Source organism: Perognathus longimembris, chromosome 23, assembly GCF_023159225.1.
Source record: "Perognathus longimembris pacificus isolate PPM17 chromosome 23, ASM2315922v1, whole genome shotgun sequence".
NCBI classification, from domain to species: domain Eukaryota; kingdom Metazoa; phylum Chordata; class Mammalia; order Rodentia; family Heteromyidae; genus Perognathus; species Perognathus longimembris.
This window is the reverse complement of record NC_063183.1, coordinates 22,172,074-22,193,951: the sequence shown is the minus strand read 5'-3', so window position 1 is coordinate 22,193,951 and position 21,878 is coordinate 22,172,074. Positions and strand designations below refer to the sequence as shown.

Genomic DNA, 21,878 nt, shown 5'->3' with positions numbered 1-21,878 from the left:
GAAAAAAAAATCAAACCTACCTGTGCTCAGCTTAGCTTCTAGTTCAGAGGTTTCTCTGCTAATCAAAAGACTTGTAATGCACAAGTAGCTGTTCACTGGTTAAAGACCAGACTTAAAATGGATCTCGAGGATTTAAATTTAGACTCATAAAGAGATACTTGGATTGAAAAAAATATATTCAATTTGGTCTCTCACTGGAGCAAGATTTCTCTGGGAATACAAATTTTTACTTAAAAGGTATTTTATAGCGTGTAGAGGTCAGAACCTATGACCTGAGGATTTCTGTGTTTAAGTCCGCCTGCTGCTTCCTTTCTATGACCTGAGGATTTCTGTGTTTAAGTTCGCCTGCTGCTTCCTTTCTGTTGGAGGGCTTCGTTCTCTCTGTATTTCCTACTTGTCTCCCTAGCAGCTCATTGAAATATGCCAAAGGCTATGATCTCAGGTGAGGAATCACAGCAACGAGGCTGTCAAATTCTTCACCATTCCCCTCTCTGACAATAGTGCTACATTTAAAAATCAATTAAACACAGCAGAAGTGTGAACACACCTTCCTTGCCATGGGAAGTTTTCTATTGTTCCTGTTGACCACATTTGTGGGTCATGCAGAACCAGCCTGGTCCCAGCAAGAGGACATGAAAGTATAGGGGACTTTTTTTTTCCCCTCCTCCTTCCCTTTGGCCTATGAGCCTCGAATGAAATATATCCCTTTTGTCAAATCTCACAGCATTTTGTCAAGAAAAGAAGCTATTTATTGCCCTTTGACATCTGTAGTAGCCACAGAAAAGCAAAGCTTAGTGATGGAAACTGGTGGCAAAGGGTTGGGGACAGTTGGCTGCTGACATTCCAAAATGTGGGACCAGGGCAAGGAGATCTTGAGAATCGGAACTCCTATTAGAAAGTAGTGCTCAAGTCTAGTGAGGGAAGGTGGGAAAGCCAAGAGATGGGCCAACTGGTACAGAGTTACCGTTCCATGGGAGGAAAAAAGCTCCAATATTCTGCAGATAACAGTATTGCATTATACCTTTCAAACAGCTCAGGGAAGACTGTGACGGTTCTCACTACAAACATAATAAATGGATGAGGTGAGAGACATCTATGTACTTTATTTGATCATTACACGGGTGTATGAGTCAAAATATCACATCCCTCTCCATAATTACTTATGATTAGTATGTGTTGATTATAAAAACAAAAATTAGAGTTTACAGACCATTTTTTAAAAAATGTAAGACTCTACTGTGGTTAAAATAAGTCTACAGCCAGAGCCAGCGTGTGGATGTGTGGACAGCTACTGTTTTGGTGGTATGTGCACACACACACACACACACACACACACACACACACACACTCACACGAATGAATATAAAGCAATGCCTGGGATCGACCTAAAGCAGATCATGAGGTGAACCTGGTCATTCCCAGGACTTCCTATTTGCTGCCGAATTTAAGGAGTGTGCATATGCATTTTGGCTCACTTCTGAACTGAGATCAATGCATTTACTACAGTAGCCAGACAAGAGCAAGGCCAAGTGGCTGAAATTTGAAGTGGCACTGTGGCTGCTTTGATCTTTTTTTTCTTGAGGGGTGGGGAGGGGGGAACTATTGGGACTGGAACTTGGGGCCTCGCGTTTGCTAAGCTACTGCTTTACCACTTGAGCCATTGAGGCACTCCTCCAACTCTTTCAGATATTTTGCCATAGGTAGGGCCTCCTGCTTTTTACCTTAGCTGCCATACATCTCCCTCTTCTATAGCTGGGAAGATGGGAGAGCAACTTTTCCCCTAAGCTAGCTTTGCCCCATCTCCCTATGTCACTGGGACTACAGGCATGAGCCACTAGAGCTGGCCCAGTAATTGTGTCACTTGAACAGATATTCCAATGGGACACGCTCCTTTCACGCCAAGGGGCGGCCGTGCAGAGCAAGGCAGTGTGATGTGAAGCAAACCCATCTTTACCTAGTTCTGCCATGGACACGGTTGGGGAAGTCTCGCCGTTGGTGAAGGAGCAGTAGGGGAAGAAACCGGATGCTGGTGTGTAGTCACAAATGGGTTCTGGTTTGATCCCATTGATATCGAGCCCCGACTGATCCGGGGAGGGCTGGATGTCCAGGTAGAAGCTGCTGACGGCTGAGTCTGCCTTGCTGCCCTCTGGGGTGTGGCCGTCCATGTAGGTGCTGAGGTCATCGTGCAGCTCCGTCAGCCCATTGGCCGAGAGGTTGTAGGTGGGGGTCAGCGGCTCCGCCTCCCCGGGCTGCTGCTGGTGGTCGCGCTGCTGTTGCTGCAGTCGGTGCTTCTGCACCTCCGCGTACAAGCTGTCTCTCTGCTTTTTGGACATCCGGCCGAATTTGACAGCTGCAGGAAAGGAATAAGAGAGGCCAAACCACACCGTAAACAACCTGTCTGACTCCATTACCGCCCCCCCCCGTCCCTGGTGCCCAGTGCTCCCAGCCGCCCTGGAAATCTAAGCGAGGGTACCATAGGTCAGAGGTGACCCAACGCCTGCATCTCCTCCACAAACAACCCCCTGGGGCAACACCCCACTGCTTCAGACCCTGGAGTTCACAGGGGACCAAGAGATGAACTTAGTGTGTTTGTTGATCTCCATCCTCTGGGCTGACCTAGCTCCTCTTCTCCCCTCCCCTCCCCCAGCATTGACTGCAGAGAGCAGGGATGCCAGGCTCCTTGGGTGTACTGCAGTTTTTATTGCGTTCTCTATTCCAGGCACTCAGATAAGCAGCTTTCTGAACTAACAGCCGGTTCTGGAACTTCACGGAGAGGTGTGCACAGGTTAGATGCACCTGTGCAATGCCCTGAATTGCATCTGAGTGTAATGTAAGGAGCAGCTCTTTGGATTCTTTCGTTGTTGGTGGTGGTGTTTTTGGAAGTCATGTTATAGAGTCCAGGCCGGCCTCAGATTCCCCATCTCAGCCTCCCATGGAGCTGGGAGCAGAGGAGTAGAGGCACACACCACTGACCTATCTGTTCTCCCTTAGCTTCAGGTCAGAGAACAACAGGAATTTGAAAAGGCAAACGCACTGGAAATGTCAGGAAGATCTGTGTCTGCAATCCCTTCCTGACTTTCTAGTTATTCAGAGTCCCCACGTCCTCCTGAAGTTCCCAGACAATTGACAAAAAAACCAAACCAAAACAAAAAACCACTTCTGATTGTCTGGGTCTGAAATCTCTACTCATTTCTCAGCTTGACTGAGATGCAGATAAGCCTCTGCTGGAGGAGGGATGTAGCTTTCCCAATTGATTGTGGTTGATTCTGTATTGGGAGGTGACCTCATCTGTCCAACGAGCCTCGTAGGTGAACTGGCCAGCTGGTGGCTTCTTTTCCTGCCAGGAAGATATACTGTCCCTTTGGGAAGCAGGTCAATCTTCCGTTTTCACCACTCAGAAGCTTAACAGTCAGGCTGAGGAGGGCTGTACACTTCAGGCCCATAAGTTTATAAAAGCTCCCAAATTCATACCACCCCTACAATTGTGCTTTGTCTCTTCCTTTTCCTCCCTCCCTCCTCTTCCTACCATTTTTTTTTTTTGGTGTTGATACAGGGCTTGAACTCAAAGTATCCTCGCTCTTTCTTAGCTTTTTCCACTTAGAAAACTGATGCTACCTGTTTGAGCCACACTTCCACTGGCTTTGGGTGCATTAACGGGTGATAAGAATCTCTCAGAATTGTCTGCTGGGCTGGTTTCACCTTAATCCTCAGAGCCCAGCCTCCTGAGTTGGTTAGGATTGATTACAGGGGTGAGCCACCAGGGCCTGGCTTGCACGTGCTATGTCTTACGTGTCAGATTTTCAGAAGGCATGCTGAGGGGTACTTAAGTTTTTGCAAGAGAATATCCAGGAGTGACACTCCGCTGCAACTCCACTTTTGCCATAGTAGTAACAAGAATCCTGCCATCCAGGAAGTGAAATGAAAGGACCAAGAGAGAACGAACGAAGGCGTTGTGATTTTAACTCAAGGGTTCCTAAGACCTAGGTATGTCTACCTTTGTCAGTTTACTATTACGGGAAGGTGAATCTACAGAACTGCATGTCTTTAAAACTTCTGGGAGTGTGAAATTTTGTGTGAATTATATCTCCCAATGACATTTTCCCCCTCTGTGTGGGTACTAACGTTGAATTCAGGGATTCACAATTGTTTGGCTTGCTTGCTAGGTTGGTGCTCTATCCGTTGGGGCACACTTCCCAGCTCTGCTTTTAGCTGGTTATTTTCCAGATGGAGACTCTTGGATTTGTCTACCAGGGCTGGCTCTGAATGGAGATCCTCTGGATCTCAGTCCCATTAATAACCAGGATTAACAAGTGTGGGCCACTAGCCCTGGTTAAAAGTTTTGTATCAGGCACTGGGCAGCTTCCTGCCCGGGCGGGTCCATAGACCCTAAGGACATCTGACCCAGGAAAGGCAGCCATTCCTCAGGAACTGGTGTGTGTACTGGTGTGCCTCTTCCTAGCTGGTATAGTCAGAGAAATCCTTAAGATGGACTTGCTGTCCTTTCTGTCCAGTTTCCACATATAAGAACAAGCACCTTCAAGTCTGGTGTAGATTATTTAGTACACTGAGCATAGTTTTCTAGGAATGTCTTGAAATGCTCTAGAAGTGAATGGCAGCTGGTGTCTAGTCCTTATTTGTTTTTTTAAATCTTTTTAAGGAAAGGCACATTTGTCACCAAGCCACAATCTGCACTATTTTCATACTTCTGGACAAATATTTGACTTTACCATGTGATTCCAAAGATCCTGTGAACAACAAGAAAGATATCTTTCATTGTAACTGTTCATGAACTTTCACGCTAAGGGATCTGACAAGCCTGGCTTGTATTTACTATGTGAGGAAAATGCCTATCAGAGGTATATTCGCGAAGGCTCCTACATGGTACTTAGGACCAACCAATTCCCACCCCTGTAGTGTCTGAAATGTCAAGAATCAGATGGTTTTCTGGATCACAGGGAGAAACCTGCCAGTTCTCTGAAGGGAGCTGATACTGGCAGATCTGATCCTTGTTTCTGAAGGCATCTTTCCACCCCCGCTTGGTTGGGTACAACTCCCAACCGTGTGTGTGTGTGTGTGTGTGTGTGTGTGTGTGTGAGAGAGAGAGAGAGAGAGAGAAAGAGCAAGAGGGAGCAAGCACTCACCATCACGAGACATCCCCACAGCCAGACATTTCTGCAACCGGCAGTGTTGACAGCGGTTCCTGCTGGTTCGATCAATCAAACAGTTCTTCTGGCGGGGACAGGAGTAGGTGGCGTTACTTTGCTGACTTCTCCTGAAAAAGCCCTGTGATTCAGTTACAAAACAGAAAACAGGTTAGTGTCAGTGCGAGCGCGATGATGCTCACGGCAGTATCCTAAGCACCGAGCGGCATTAATATTTAATGGAGAATTCGACTTGTAGCAGAATCATCCAGGAGCCCATTAATGAAATTAAAGTCACTTCTTTTTCCTGGAGGAAAATTGATCCCCAGAGCCTAATCTTGCATCCCTTATACATGCAAAACTTTAACTTCGATAGTTGCCCACGTACAAGGCACCAGAACAAGCTCCTGTTCTTGGCTTCTGATGATGGAAAGCAAGGGGCTTGATTCCTCTTTAACCTTTAGGTCCAAAGTAATTTCAATACATAAACACAAAACATCTCTCTGGGATGTTCAGAGTTAAGGAAATGGTGATTATAATGTAATCAAGAGTGTTATAATCATGTGACACTAAAACGCTTTTTGTTTTTGTGCTGGACCTCGGGCTTGAACCCAAGGCCTGAGTGCTTGTCTCAGAGCTTTCGTGCTCAAGGTGAATGCTCTACCACTGGAGTCCCAGCTCCACTTCCACATTTTGGTGGTTAATTGGAGATAAGAGTCTCATAGACTTTCTAGCCCGGGCTGGCTTTGAACAGCAATGTACAGGTAGCAAGGTATATAAGCTACTTCAAAGACCAATCTTAGCATGGCAGCGTTCTCTGTGCTTCTCTGGACGAAATCATTTTCTATGACATAATGGGCCTCAGTTATGAGTTTTGCTTGACAATCACCACCCCCGCCCCCCGCCCCAGGAAGGTGTGTGTAGAGCTAGATTCTGTAGATTCTGACTTCACCTCATCTTGCACACTTGCTAACCTAGACACAAGCAGTGCCAAAGGCTTGGCCTCTCAAGCCTATTTTTATTGTACTTTAAATGTACCTATGTTAAGTCTGGCCTCTCCTGTCAAGTGGTCTCTTCTCAAAATATCTATAGCTCTGTGTGTGTGTGTGTGTGTGTGTGTGTGTGTGTGTGTGTGTGTGTGTGTGTGTGTGTGTGCGCGCGCATGCGCATGTGCACTTCCTGTGAAAAGAGAGAAGCAGAGCTTTCCTTGTGGCTTAGTGGAGAGAATGTAAGAAAATATTAAAGCAGACAGATAATCCTTCGAAAGAGATCCCGGGCGTTTATTTCAGTGTGACACAGACGATCCCTGTCAGAGCGGAGAGGGGTTGATCTTTCTCTTGAGTCTCAGCCACGGCTCAAGCCCCCCTTTGCTCATGTTTTTTTTAGGGCTCAAATCAGAAACTTTTGTGTGTGGGGCACTGGTGGCTCACACCTGTAATCCTAGCTACTCAGAAATTGAGATCTAAGGATTCAGGTTCAAAGCCAGCCTGAACAGAAAAAAAAAAAAAAAAAGGCTGTGAGACTTTTATCTCCAGTTCACCAGCCAAAAAGCTGGAAATGGAGGTGGTGGCTCAAGTGGTAGAGCACCAGCTTTGAGCAAAAAATCTAAAATGTGAGTGAGAGGCCCTGAGTTCAAGCCCCAGCCCTGACACATATTAAAAGAAATGCATTTGCTTTTCCATTCGTTCAGGCTGAAAAGTGGGCTCCAGATTCAGGCTGTTAAAGTGTGTTTCATGAATAATGATATATACAGTGGCTGGCCATCCTCTTGTTTTCCTCCAAATGGAACCAGGATCTGGGGGTCTGTCAAAGGTCACAACGTCTGTCACCTTTCTCTAGGCTCTTTCCCACTTGTCATATTTATTCTCAGGGGCCTGGCCAACTCTTTCATTTCTGCCCAAAGTTGAAAATGCAGAACTTGAGACACAGAACTGGAGTAATGGCTGGATCCTTCATGAAAGAGATGCTGTCTCCTGGTTTCCCCATGATTAATTTCACATCACACCACTACAAAGTTCTAGAATGTTCACACAGAAGCCACATACAACCAGCAGCCTTTTCTAGAACAAGGGAACTTTGAGAGCCTTGTGATGAAGCATATAGACAGATCTTAACGAGGACTTGCATTAATCACATCTTGTTCTTCAGTGGTTTGGATGCTTGGCTGTGTGGTCATTGACTGGCCTTGGAGGCGCGGCCCTTCCCAGGCCTATCCGGGCCCTACAGCGTGCCTTTCATATACAAACCCCTTAGACCCAACAGTCTCCTTCACTATGCTCTTACACGTCAGCTGTCAGTTATCCTTTACCCTCACCAGCCTGGGACCCAGACATTTATGCTCTAGCTCCCTCTTCTTTGTTCAAGCTAGCCCATTTGAAGCCTACTAAACCACTTGTAGGACCAGGCCCATGCTTTCCTGTCTGTTTCTCCCTCTCCCTCTTGATTCACCCCTTGCTTCCCCTGGTGGTCCTGTGCGTAATAAAATAGTAAGACCAGTCCCCCACTCTGAAAATTGTTTTCCTCTTCAGCTGACCCAGGTCTCTGCTCCCCAGACATTTTTATGAGATTCTCCTGTAAAGCTACAGCTATGGAAGGGTGAAGAGGTGTGGCTCAAGTGGTAAAGAGGTTGACAGTCACATAAGACACCTATTTATGATTCCATCACTTCCGGGCATTTCTGACCGGAAGTGGTAGGTCCCTTGGGATTCGCCTTACCTATCTAACATGCAATTACTTTGGCTCATTTATAAAGCAAATCACTGATGTTAAGAAATGCCTGAGATGCATCGTACTCATACTAACATGTTGAAATGAACCCCCTTCATACATCTTCTTAAAGTTAATTTTACAAATTAATGCCTGAATAGCCAGGCCCTGGGAGCTCTCATCTGTACTCCTAGCAACAGAGGAGGCTGAGGTCTAAGGATCACAGTTTGAAGCCAGCTGAAGTAGAAAAGTCCCTGAAACTCTTACCTCCAATTAAACACCCCCCCAAAAAGCCAAAAATGGAGGTGCTCAAGTGGTAGAGCACCATCCTTGAGCGAAAAAGCCAACTCAGAGCTTGAGGCCCTGAATTCAAGCCCCAGTACCAGAACATGTACAAAAAAAAAAAAAAAAAAGCTTGAGTAATTGTGCCATAAAAATGGAGGGTCTGGCTGTAGGCATTCCACATTTGCTTTGAAGAGTGGTGCTGTGGTTAGAGCTATGGGCTGTCTTCCAATCTGTCCGCTTTGGACAAGGCTACTCTTACTTTGATGTCTCAGCTGGGAAGAATTTGTGAAAGATACTTCATACCATCATTTATTCACCACTCGGGTTCACTGAGTAAATGCTTGCTAAGATCTGGGAGTAGTACAGCAAAGAACCAGAGAAGGTATCTTTCTTTTGGACAAGATCATAGGCTAATTAGCACCAGGAGAAATGTTGACTACTACATGGCAGGGGTCAAGTGGGGGTACCGGGCAAGAGGCTGAAGCTACCACCCAACTCAAATCAAGCTTTGGAATGTGTACTTTCAAACAAATGAGGAGTAGGTACTTTTTTTTTTTTTAATACTTCCTCTTTTCAACATTCATTGGGGGATTTTCAGAAATTTAAGAATTTGGGAAGTTGAAACCAATTAAACATTAAAGGCTAAACCACACACATAAGAGACACTGGGATTAGAAGAGAGAAGGGGAAAATTATAGGAGGAACCTTCCTCTCCATGTAGCATCAGGAGTTTGTCCAACTGGGGGGGAGATCCTTGGAGAATCACCTAGAAAGGACTAACAGGAGACCTGAGTTCCAGGGACAACGCGGTCTAGGACAGGAGGAGCCAGAGTATGGAGTTTTGAGAATTACTTGTATGTATTCAGCTCAGAAAGGTCTGGAGCTATGCGTTGACTGGGTAAGATGAAGGACTTAATCCTGCAATTCTCTGATTTTTTTTCAAGACGAGCTAGTGGATTCTTTATTTAAAAACACAGTTTGCTTTTTGCATGAATATTAAAAGTCATAGAGCTGTTTAGTTTTAAACATGATGGGCTCCAGCAAAGAGCCCACCATGATGAATTTCATTCAGGTGCGATTTTGACACACTACTGCCACCTTGTGGCTCCATGGTAACAGGCAGTTATTGAAATCATAATCATATGAGAGATATCAAGTCCAGTGGTCCGAACCACTCATGGAGCTTAAAAACCTATATGTTACCTTTGGGGATATAGTTTGGACAATATGAAACTGCCATTTTATAGATCTGGAAGGAAAAAAAATCAATTTTGTATGGTAAAGAACTTGAGCTCCCTAAAGATTCTGTCTCCTGTTTGTAAAGAACCAGATCTGTTACACTTTAAAATTCTTTTATTTTGCAGATTTGAAAAAGGTCAAGCTCAGAATGTTTATAACTGGTAGCTAGGAAGGTGTCACTACTGGGGCTTACATAGCAGAGTCGCAATTTTAAACCCAATGCCCTCTTATTTAAGTAACTTAGAAGTTTTGAACCCTGGGCTTTTGCTTGTGCTAGACAAGTGCTCTTCTACTTGAGCCACACCCCATCCTTTGTTGTTGTTGCAGTATTTTATTTTTGAGATAGGGGCTTGCTAGTTTTTCCTAGGGCTAGCCCCTTAACACTGACCCTCCGGTTTCCATCAAGTAGCTGGAAATTACAAGAGGGAGTCACTGCACAAATGGCTGAGTATTCCTTAAAGGCTGGACTCACAAAATTTCCGGTACACAGGAGTTCCATTACTTCTTCCTGCTGCCTCAATTTTCATGTCTTAAAGATTTTTGCCAGTGTTTTGGGGGGTTATTTATGCCAATTATATGTGAACGGTGGAAATTACTCTGTTAACTGTGGGCTACTTTTCATTTCTTCTTACTCCTGCAGCAAATGAAATGGCGTTGAGTAGCTTGGAATGGTGATGGGATGGATAGAAGTATTTACATCATCAAAATTGGCAAGTACTACATACCAAAGCTCTATGTCTTGGCTTGTGGTCAAAAATTGAAAACGGATGCAGAAAACGACAACAGTTGCAGACTAAACTTAAAAGGATGTCATAATCTGCACAGAGGAAATACCCTTGCAGATTTTGAAAACTATTATCTGATTCTGCAAAGTGGTTCACATCATCGCTGACGACAAAGTGAGGTTTCAAAAGTGTGTGGGGGTGGTTTCACTTTCTTCTGCATTCATGTAAATGAAATCAACTGAAAATTCATATAGAATTAGACTTGGGTCTGCTTTAACCACAGGTATGGATGGAAGAACTCAGGAAAAAGGAATGAGAACATTTAGTGAGGACCGTTTGTGTGGAACGCACGGCAAAGGATAGTGTGCATCTTATCTGCAAACAGTGTGAAATTAATTTAGTGATGTATATGCTAAAGCTATGGACCTATGTGGAAGCACCTATTTCCAGCCTTGTCTCTTCCAGCATTTTCTTGGTTGTTGTTGTTGATTCGTTTGGCTTTGCTTTTGGTAGTACTAGGGTTTGAACTCTCTGAGGAGGCAGGCGTACTACGCCAGCCGTGCCCCAGCCCTTTTGGTTATTAGTTTTTCTTATTTCTAGAATAGGCTCTTGCATTTTGTCTGGTGCAGCCTGGACTGAGACCCTCCCTCCTATTCATGATTCCCACGTAGCTATGACAATAGCTGCACACCACTATGCCTAGCTTTTTGGTTGAGGTAGTGTGTTACAAACATTTTGTCCAGGCTGGCCTCAAACTGTAATTCTCGGGATCTCAATCTACTAAACAGCTGTGATTACAGGTGTGAGCCACCAGTACCTGCTGCACACAGACTTCTTTAATGCACCACCCTAAGAGCACGGAGACAAATGTGGAGGGCAAACGGAACCACACTCTGACCTTCCAATTCTGCTGTGCAAATCTCTCTCGTGTCAAGGGGATGGTATTTATAGAATACTTAATACCATTTCCCTTTAGGTTAGGGAGCAATGCTTACGAGACCTCCTTCATAGAAAGTTTGGAAATAATACACATGGGTTATTAATAGTTGGGTGCGGGCGTGGGCCCTGACTGGCCACTGAACTCTGCATGCTCTTGGCTGCTCAGAGGGGTCTTGCTCTGAGGGGGGACCCCTCCAGCTTGGGGCTCCTTCTCCATGGAAGCACAGGCTAAAGTGCTGATCTGATGTTTGGTCTTTTGACAATTTTCACTTAATGAATTGATTCCTACAGTTCATTAACATACCCACTTCTACTTCTGTATACACATATGTCTTAATTAGCTGCTCATTGGCTGTTTAATTACAAGAAAACAGCTGACAGCTGCCTTGCTGAATTCTAATGGCAGACGCTTTGGAACAGTTACACATTTGCTTTTTGACAACTAAGATTTATTCATAACTATGATTTATTGTGAGTGCTCAAGTGCCTGCCAAATGATCATATTTTCTAATACAACTAAAAACTGGAAATTTGGGGGGAGTGTTAAGTGGGGCTGTGTCTGCCTTTCATTTTCTTTCTGAGACTGTAAAGGGCTGAGAATTCGGTCAGTGAAAGAATACAACTGGGTTCTAATTTTATTCTTCTTGGGAGCTTTCTTTTGAGAATGTTCAAGAAAGGAAGTTAAGGAAGAGATATTCCTGCACTGGTGGCTCATGCCTGTCATCCTAGCTACTCAGGAAGGCTGAGATCTGAGGATCGTGGGCAGGAAAGTCCATGAGACTCTTTATTTCCATCTAACTAGCAAAAAGTTGGAAATAGAGCTGTGGCTCAAGTGGTTGAATTCCAGCCTTGAACAAAACAGCTAAGGGACAGCGCCCCAAGTTCAAACCCAGGATTGGCACAGACATGAAATATTACTGGATGTCAGGGGACAGAGTGGTGTCTGGATACAGGATGGGTGGAGAAACAGGGTAGCAGCCGAGTTCATTTTACTGATGGGTAAAGAGAGGTCACGCATAGATTGAAGTCAGGGAGAAGAAGAAGGAAGGGAAACGATAAAATTAGAATGTGCTGGGAGTAAAAATGCGAATAACATCTCCAAAGAAGCGAATGAGGAAGGAAATTTGTTCTTTCCAAAAGCACAGGCAGTCACATATGTTTAAAAAAAAATGGTACAGCCCCACATTCGTGCAATCTGGTAGCAATAAATCACAGGAACTGGGAATTTCTTGAACAAACTTTTCCTCCAGTGATGACTGGCCTCTCTGTGTAGAGCTGTTTGTGCAAATGGTCTCTGATTAAGGCTGACCTCCTGGGTTACATCTGGTGGATGTGGACGCCGGCCTTGGCATGAGCCAGGCTTAAATTTAACCCAAATGAACACATTCAGCCCCAGCCATTCATTCCCAAGCACGCAAGAGAGGCCCTTCCTAAGCCCCACTGAGCCCCATCAGGACCCCACGTATGACACTGCCGCCAGTCCAGCTGAGAAACGACATTGGTTACTGACAGTGACTCATGACGTCTTTGGATTAAGACCAAAACAATTCCTTTGTACAGCCTTAGGCTTCAAGGCCAAGGTCTGCGCATGCTCCTCAAGTGCTCTACCAACGAAGCCACACCCCCAGCTGCCTATAGTAGATGTGAAACTTTTTAGTGTCCTAGGACTGTAGTCACAGCTTGACTTTGTCCAAATCAAACTCTAACACCTGGGCTATGATAAAACATTTAACATAAAGTTCTTGAGCCCAAGAAGCAAGGCTGAAAGTACACATGCTCAGGGGTTAGAGCTAGTGACTTTTTACAACTATACTAAAAATGTTGGTTGGTTTTTTTTGTCTGTTTTCCTTTTCTGTTTTGTTTTGGTTGCCAGTACTAAGGTTTGACCTGAAAGCTTTGAGCTCTACCACTTGAACCACACCTCCACTTCTGGCTTTTTTTTTTTTTTTTGCCAGTCCTGGGGCTTGGACTCAGGGCCTGAGCACTGTCCCTGGCTTCGTTTTGCTCAAGGCTAGCACTCTGCCACTTGAGCCACAGCGCCACTTCTGGCCATTTTCTGTATATGTGGTGCTGGGGAATTGAACCCAGGGCTTCATGTATGCAAGGCAAGCACTCTTGCCACTAGGCCATATCCCCAGCCCCCACTTCTGGCTTTTTACTGGTTTATTAGAGCTAAAGACTTGCTCAGATTTGTCTGCACAGGTAGGTTTCGAACCATGATCTTCAGGTCTCAGCCTTCTGAGTAGCTAGGATTACAGGCATGAGCTACTGACACCCAGATAAATTAAAATTCTTTGGAATTCTCTGAAAGACAATTGGGGTCTGAAATAGGCAAGGTTCTCCTGTAATAAATAGCTCCAGAAGTTAGTAAAACCATTTCCTTACAGGAAAAAGAAATAGGATCAATTATATATTCTAGAGATGTTGGAAAAGGCTTTCTGTTATTTGCAGAGAATGTTAATGCAGGGGAACTATTTCTCCCTTTACGAGCACAAGCAGCGGCTTTGCATAGGACATTTTCTTTAAGGGAGCACATGGACAAGGAACTCTTTGACAAATATGTCATTCTCCTTTGACTTCCCAAGAGCAAAGGGTCTTAAATGGAATCAGAAATTAGTTCACTAATCCAGCACTGGACTGTGTATTATCATTGGAAATACTTAAAATGGTAGGAGATATGTAATGTACTATAGAAATATACATATAGATGTTCTGTATGTAGGTGTGTTCATCTTTGTGTGCCAGACCTAGGGCTTGAACTTAGTGCCTGGAAGAGTCCCTTAGCATTTTTGCTCAAGGCTGGCCACTCGACCACTTAAACCACAGCTCCACTTCCAACTTCTTTCTGTGTGTGTGGTTAATTGGACATACGCATCTCAGTCTTTCCTGTCCTGGCTTCAAATAGTGATCCTCAGATCTCAGCCTCCTGAGTAGCTAGGATGACAGGAGTGAGCCTCCACTGTGCACTGATGTGTACTTGTTCCATCTTATGATGAAGGGAGGCACTGAGATTAAACAAGAAATATTACAATTTCTCGCCGCTTCCCGTGGCCTTGTCATCTGCACTCTGTTCTGTTCAGCAAGGTCAGGAAAACATTCAGAGCATTGGCTGGTGGAAAAGAGCTTTCCTGGGCTTCCCAGTTCCCAGAGGAACTGGAAACCCCCCCCACATAAGGTATGTCACCAGGTCTCACTCGGTGAAAGCCTTAGCAAACATTTATTGTGTACTATAATCCAGCTAAAAGTGGGGAGAAATAGAGGGAAAATAAAACCCTATCTTCCACTCTCCACACAGGAAATAGGAGTTATCAAAAAAAAATAGAGATTCTTCTAGGTAGCTTTTATAGTTTCTTAAACTTGGGGAAGACACATGGTTGTCATGGGAACAGTGGAGGGGGAGGGGCAGGGGTGAGATGGGAGGAGATGTCATCTAGGCCTAAACAACATGCAGGAGCAGTTTGTTATTTCAGAATTTCCCTTTGCCAGGGATGCCTTCCCAGTCTTTGTCTCGTTCCTCATTGCAAGGAGTTGATGGGTTTTAATATCTCCAAGGAGAAGGCAGATCCTTGTTACTGGAAGTCTACAAGTAGATGGGGAGGGAAGCTGGGTCAACTGCTTCGGCTTTTCACACTGGGTCTTAATCACTGAGTGGCATTTTTAGTATTTAGTTAGCCATGTCCCCAACGCCACTTTTTGCTGGTTTATTGGAGAGGGAATGTCCCAAACTTTGCTGCCCAGGCTAGCTTTTAAACCACAATCCTTCAGGTCTCGGCTTCCTGAGTAGCTGGGATTATAGGCATGAGGCACCAGTGCCTGGATAATATTAATCTTAATTTTGCTGTCTCCTTTATCTGTCCTCTTACACCACCAGCTCAGAAATGTCTCTTGCAGGCCAGCATTCTAATATGAACTGTACTTGAGGGGTGGCAATATATTGTTGCCTTGTTCTTATGAAAGAATAAGTAAAATTCATTTTTTTCATTTCAAAAAGGGGGGGGGGGGAAGAACCCCAAACGTGGTCATAATGGCATTCTCAAGTAGTGGGGAATGGATGTGGAGATACAATTCGGTACAGTGTGGGTTCCAAACAACTCTTCTCCTATAACTGCTTCTTTCCAAGGTAATATTCTCTGTCCAGTGCAGCGTACAAGTTAAATGACTCTCAAGTTTTACTTTAGGGCTTTGTTTTTTTGTGGTGGCTCCTTTGGCCATGTGAAATTAGTATTAAATCAATGTGTATGCTTCTCATATATGTATTGGGAATGGTAGATTCTTGTCTAGAAAATGACTCTTTGGTTCCAGTCAGTCAAATGGGGTTATGCGCCATTCTGTAAATACAGTGAACCCAACTAAGACTTCCTTTTCCATTTCCCAGCACTAGCATTTCTAGCCCAGAGTCCTGGAGCTCCCTCCTGCCCTCTGTTGGGGCCTCAGGTGAACCACACTCCTCTGAACCATCTTGTGGAGGCCTGCTTCAGAACGTCACAGATTTGGCCTTTCTCTACTTCGCGCGTGCATGTGTGTGTGTGTGTCTGTGCACTGGTCCTGGGGCTTGAACTCCCACTCTGAGCCACAGCCTCACTTCTGGTTTCTGAGTAGCTAACTGGAGATAAGAGTCTTACAGAGACCTTTTTTTTTTTTTTGCCCATCTGACTTCAAACTGGGATCCTCCAATCCCAGCCTCCTGAATAGCTAGGATTTTATTTTTATTTTTTTATTTTTTATTTATTTTTATTTTTTTTGGCCAGTCCTGGGCTTGGACTCAGGGCCTGAGCACTGTCCCTGGCTTCTTTTTTGCTCAAGGCTAGCACTCTGCCACTTGAGCCACAGCGCCACTTCTGGCCATTTTCTGTATATGTGGTGCTGGGGAATCGAACCCAGGGCCTCATGTATATGAGGCAAGCACTCTTGCCACTAGGCCATATCCTCAGCCCCAATAGCTAGGATTTTAAGCACCAGCCACCAGCCTTTCTCAACCCTCATGTCTACCATCACCCTAGAACACGGCTGGAGGGAAGGACTAGGTCTTTGGTTTGTGGTGGTGTCTAAGTTAGGCAGTAGTAGTGGTGTAGGCTGGTATTACGTGAGTGTGTCACAATGCTCAGTATGTCTATAGATTTCCAGTACTTGAGGCACATGGGCCTTGGAGATTATTGTTTACTAGCAGGTTCTATAGAACTCATGCTTATCTTAGAAATAATGTTGGCATGGCTGGGTAAGGTGCTCAGACTGGCCAATCACAGAGCTGGAATTGCCCCCTGGGGGGTCTGGCCGTGGAGTGAGTGGACAGGCGGAGCACTGGATTGTTTCTCCACAGGTAGCAAGGGAGTAGGTCAAAGGGTGAGCCTCCAAAATGTCTATTTGCCCACATATTGGCTCAGGTAAAAGTTGAAAAATGGCAAATTACTTCAGTGAATAGGCTCTCTAGCTTTTGTAGTTTTGGGTTAGTAGTAAAAATGCAATTTAAAAATGTACTCCCAAAATGATTAGCTCAGAAAAGTGGCAGTCATCTTTTTACCTCTCATTAGATATATTTCTCTCATACTGTATACATCTAGTTGGTATACTATCTAACTAGATACTGTAATTCTATCAAAGGTACATGATTGACAGCTGGTTGCGATATAAATAGCATCAGTGGTAGAAGTCTCTTCACTCTAGGAATCAATATGTTAGCTAAAGCAGAGGAACTGTTAATGCAGAACAAATACTATATGCATCCAAGTATCAGATAATAACAGTGTGCAAGTCCTAGGCTGGGCATAGTCTCAATCTGTGAATAAGATCATATTCATTGTGTAATAGCCCTCACTGGATGTCAACTGAGCAGGAGGGAAAAAACACAGTTTGGCATTTGATCTGGAAAGGAATCTAGAACAATGGAAACTGCAACACATATGACTGCCATTTGCTTTACTGGTTTAATTTTTCTCCTAAATAAATAGTGGGCGTAACTGCGCACACATTCTGGGGACCTACATGAATAGAAAGGTACTGAGCCCATTACTTGAGGCTGTGGCGGTCTTCCATTCAGTCACCCACCCCTCCACTAGATATGCGCATGCGCTCTTTCCTGTGTGTCACAGACCCACACCCAGCCCGACTGTCACTCAGGGAAGCCAATGAAGTTTCTTGGGGAAAATGAAGATGCAGCTAGTAAGGCTGGGGCCCCATCATTTAAGAAAACAGTGATTGGCCAGGCAGGAAAGACAATCAAATTTGTAGGTACTGCTGTGTACATACGTACCCTTCACTGAAAAAAGGACTCTAGCGGAGTCATGGAACCTGTTTCAGAGGGATAGAGGGTGAGTGGGTAGCGAACAGCTACAGCGACAGTGGTCAAGCCATCACTCACTTACATCCCCCAATGGCGGGGCCCAGGGAGTTATTTATATACACAACTCAGGGCCTTGAGCTGAGCCACACCTCTATTTATGCTTTTGAACTGATTGGATCTTCCATGTTTGGGGCTGGCTTTGAACCGCAATTCTTACATCTCAGCTTCCTAGGTAGCTGGGATAATAGGCATGAGTCATTGGTGCTCATCAACTTTGTTTGAAAAAAAAAATTGAGGAAGAGAATATTGAGAAAGCTCCCCACCTTATTTTTTTGTAATCTAGACCCCTGAGGCCTTGAGGCTTAACAGAGATCAATGACTCAAAATCTCAACCTTAAGTAACAAGCTCCCTCTGCCAAAAGCCAAGTGATTAAAAATAAAATAGTGATATATGCTTGATGGTAGTCAAGATCTCAGACTTCACTAGGAAAGGATCAACAAGAAGCACCTGTGGGTCAGTACTAGCGCTTAACTCAGAGCCTCATGCTCTCACTTGGTTTTTTCTCACAAGGCTGGGGCTCTACCATTTGCATGACACCTCCACTTCTGGATTTTTGCTGGTTAACTGGAGATAAGACTCTCATGGACTTTTTCTGCCCAGGCTAACACAAAACCTCAATTCTCAGACTCTTAGTACCAGGATTATAGGCGTGAGCTACCAGCCACTGGCCAGCAGAAATCATTTATATATGCACACATGAGCAACTGTTAAAGATGATCCACTGAAATGAAGAAACTGTGATGTTTAAAATGAGTCACAGTAAAAGGATGAATTGAATTAAACAATGACACAAATGTCCCCAAAGTCTCTCCACAATGGATTGTATCTATAGGTGATTTTTGTATTTTACGACACTGTATTTTCTAGTTTCCCTAAGGGAAGCAAAGCCTGGTTTGTGGACTCTTTTTTGGCCTCTATTTCACAAAGCCTGAAGGGGTAATTTCAGCCTGGTGGCAGCCATCACTAACTCCCCAAGACTTCCAGTATATTTGAATAGCTTTCCTCCTGTTTATTTTGTGCTGGTTTGCCGGCTAGGCTGCCTGGAGGTCATTCCCTACAAGCAAGAGGGCTTAAGTCATATTTTCCTATGAGGAAAAACATCTTATTTTCCATCTGTACATTATGAATGGCCCACCACTTCCCGTGAGATCCAAGTAACTAGTAATAAAAATAGTTAACCATACTATTTAAATGGCACTTTGCCAGTTAGTAAGGCCATTAATTAGAGTTTCTCATTCTACTCTAGGAAGACTGGGCATTATACCCACTGTATAGCTAAAGAAACTGATTGGCTAAAAGACTTAAAACATGCCAAAACAACAGGAACACCTCTGGTGCTTAGCTTTTCATTATTGAATATCTGTGTGCCAATTCACTAAAGGAAAAAAAAAAGACATTCAGAGGTAACTCTTGATTTTTTTTTTTTTATAAGACGATAAAGGCTGGGCAGGGTGGTCCATGATTGTAACTACAACTCCTTGAGAGGCAGCGATTGGGAGCATTTGCTATTTGGGGCCAGCTAGGGCAAGACTCCATGTCAGCTAATAAGACCTGTATGGAGCTATATGCCTGTCATCCTAGCTGCAATGGAAGCATAAACAGGAGATAAGATCTCATCTTTTAGCCCAAACCTACCTGAAAAATAACTAAAGCAAAAAAAAAAAAGGCTGAGCATGTGACTCAAGCGGTAGAGTGCTTGCCTAACAGTGAAGTCTTAGTTAAAACTCCAGCAAAAAATAAGCAATGCTCAAATACCTTTCTCTGGTCTGTTGTTCCTTTGAAGGAAAGGGTACAAGAAGTCGCTCTACCTGGTAGTTGGCGCTCATTGTAATTTAACAGTAGCAGATTTATTCTGGCCTGTCATTTCTCATCGCTCTACATTCCAAGGAGTTGAATTTTTAGACACGGTGCAAGTAAAATATAGACACCACGAGGATACATGAATAGAAACAACAACAACAATGAAAAAGGCTTACCTTGCAGCCTTCACATGTAATGACACCATAATGGATTCCTGATGATTTGTCTCCACAGATCTTGCATGGAATAATTTCAATTTGAGCTGTAACAGAAGCACACAACCAGTTAATTACATTTGCTTTTAAACACCTTATAAAAGCATTCCCTGATCAGCATTTGTATAGTGAAAACTAATAACCTGCTAAACATTATACTGCATTAACTATTCATTGCTGAACTGTGAGGGTTCCCCCCAGAGCCCTGGACTAAATTATGACTGCTCGTTATATAATAGCTTTCGGGTTATTAAAATGGGTCATTTGAGAAGGTGTTTAAGAACCCACCAGAAGACTGGAATCAGCATTTCAAAGCCTTCCAGAACTAGAGAGTTCGCACTTTAGACCTCAGAGCAAAGCAGATATGAAATTGTGTTCTCCAATCTCATTTTCCATCTTTCTTTTTTTTTTGTTCCAGTCCTCGGGCTTGAACTCAGGGCCGGGGCACTATCCCTGAGCTGCATTTTGCTCAGGGCTAGTGCTCTACCACTTGAGCTGCAGCTCTACTTCCTGTGTTTTGTGATTCATTGAAGAAGAGAGTCTCAGAGACTTTTCCTGCCTGGGATGGGTTCAAACCATGATCCTCAGATCTCAGTCTCCTGAGCAGCCAGGATTACAGGCATGATATAGGATTACAGGCATGATAGCCCGTTGTAGTTGAGCTGCTATAGCTTGACTTGGTTAGAGAAAGATACACTCCAAAAAAATCAGGTCCACTTAGGAAAAATGATCCAAAGTGAGAACATTAATAAGTTACATGTGATGGTAAGTTAAGAATTCCTTACTCATCTTTTTTTTTAATCTTTTAAAAAAAATTAACGTTCTTGCCATGTGTTAAAAATTAGTTCATTTGTGTACAATCAAAGCCTTTCAACCAGAACGTTAATATCCTGGCTGAATTTAATAATGATAAGCCTTGATAAATTAGATTCTTGGCTTCTGAGTTGTTTATGTTGGAAATTGCATTTCCTGGTGTAGTGTGTGCATGTTTTTCTCCAACTGATTATTTAAAAAGACGTCGCATGCTGGAAAACCAGCCAACTAAATAACGAATTCTCAAATACAGCTCTAAGCACACATTTATACCTTGTATAGCCTTAGACATAGCATTATGGAGATCAGAAACAGAATTTGCACACGAACTAAAAGATGGAGGTTGAATTGTACAGGGGTGAGTTTATGTAGAATATTCCATTATGCTAAATCTATATGCAGCAAATTGCTAGTGATATAATTAATTCCCTAATTAGTTACAAGAATCATCACAATTGCAAGTGCCTAGAACTGGTTTTGATCTCCTCACCCTCCCCCCCAACCCCCCCCCCCCACCCCGGCCAGCCCCAGCCAAGTCTTGGGGCTTGAACTCTGGGCTTGGGTGGTGTTCTTGAGCTTCCTTGCTCAAGGCTAGTGCTCTACCACTTGAGCCACAGTGCCACTTATGGCCTTTCCTAAGTATTTTATTGGAGAGTCTCATAGACTTTCCTTTCCCAGCTGGCTTTGAACCGGAATCCTTAGATCTCAGCCTCAGACTGCTTTGCTTCCACACACCTCAAACCAGGCAGTGACTTAGGTCAGGGGTGGGGGGTGGGGTGGAGGATAACAAATGATGTGAGTAACACAGGCATTCTCATAACCCACTCTTCTAATGGAATCCCATATCTCAGGGCAATTTCCATAAGCACTTACTTTGTATTCAATGTTTAGAAAGAAGCTTCTGGATTGACTACCATTAGAGACTCCCTCTTATAGGGAAAGTTGTTCTAGAAGGAGGGTTCTTTTCCTGTCAACTTTTAGTGCTGGCCTCCTAGGTTTCTTTGTCCAGATGTAGAATTTGTTGTTGAAAATCTTATATCCAGTCTATTTCCTATAATGTAACACTAGAAATAATTCTAATATTTCCAATAGGTATATTATAAACAATGTAACCTAATATACTTAAGGTTACATTGTCCACATGTGATTTGCAATCATGGAGTCAGTGACTTGCTTGATTCAGTAATGCCTCCAAGGAAGGGAGAGCCCTTTCAGGAGCTTCAGGACTGCCAAGGGCCAGGGGGCTACCATACACAGACTGCTGGCAGCAATCAGGCTTGAGACTGTTCAGGCTTAGAAAACCCAAGTGGGAAGTAAGAAAGGTATGTGAAAGGTGCTACCAGCCTGAAGGTACTGCCGGGATTGTCCCACTCAAATTAACCCAGTGTACAACCATGACAGGTATCTTCCATTCTTGTCGGTGAGGAACAGAATAATTTATATAATTTAATTGAAACAGAATAACGAAGCATGTGGGCCACCTGCTTCAAAGGTGGGGGTGCTGGTCTGCCTATGTTTCGTCTCAGGTTGTAATCACAGAGACTAGTGATAAGCAAAGACTCTGAAATCAGCCTAGACACCTGGGTGGAGGGGATAACTGGGAAGTTAACAGATGTCTAAAGTCCTTTCTAGGAACAGGAAGGCCCTGGGGCAGACCCCTTGGGGAGGCCCATTAAA

At 44.0% G+C, this 21,878-nt stretch overlaps 1 protein-coding gene across 2 annotated transcripts in view; it reads right to left on the bottom strand.

Annotated features, from left to right (window-relative positions):
• Rora (RAR related orphan receptor A) overlaps nt 1-21,878 on the bottom strand; it is a 711,223-nt gene that overhangs the window by 14,892 nt on the left and 674,453 nt on the right. For both annotated transcript variants that reach the window (XM_048332970.1, XM_048332971.1), the window contains 3 exons: nt 19,350-19,435; nt 5,142-5,283; nt 1,955-2,350 (listed from right to left, as the gene is read on the bottom strand). In XM_048332970.1, the coding sequence (XP_048188927.1) occupies nt 1,955-2,350; nt 5,142-5,283; nt 19,350-19,435 (624 nt within the window). The remainder of the gene's footprint in view (nt 1-1,954; nt 2,351-5,141; nt 5,284-19,349; nt 19,436-21,878) is intronic.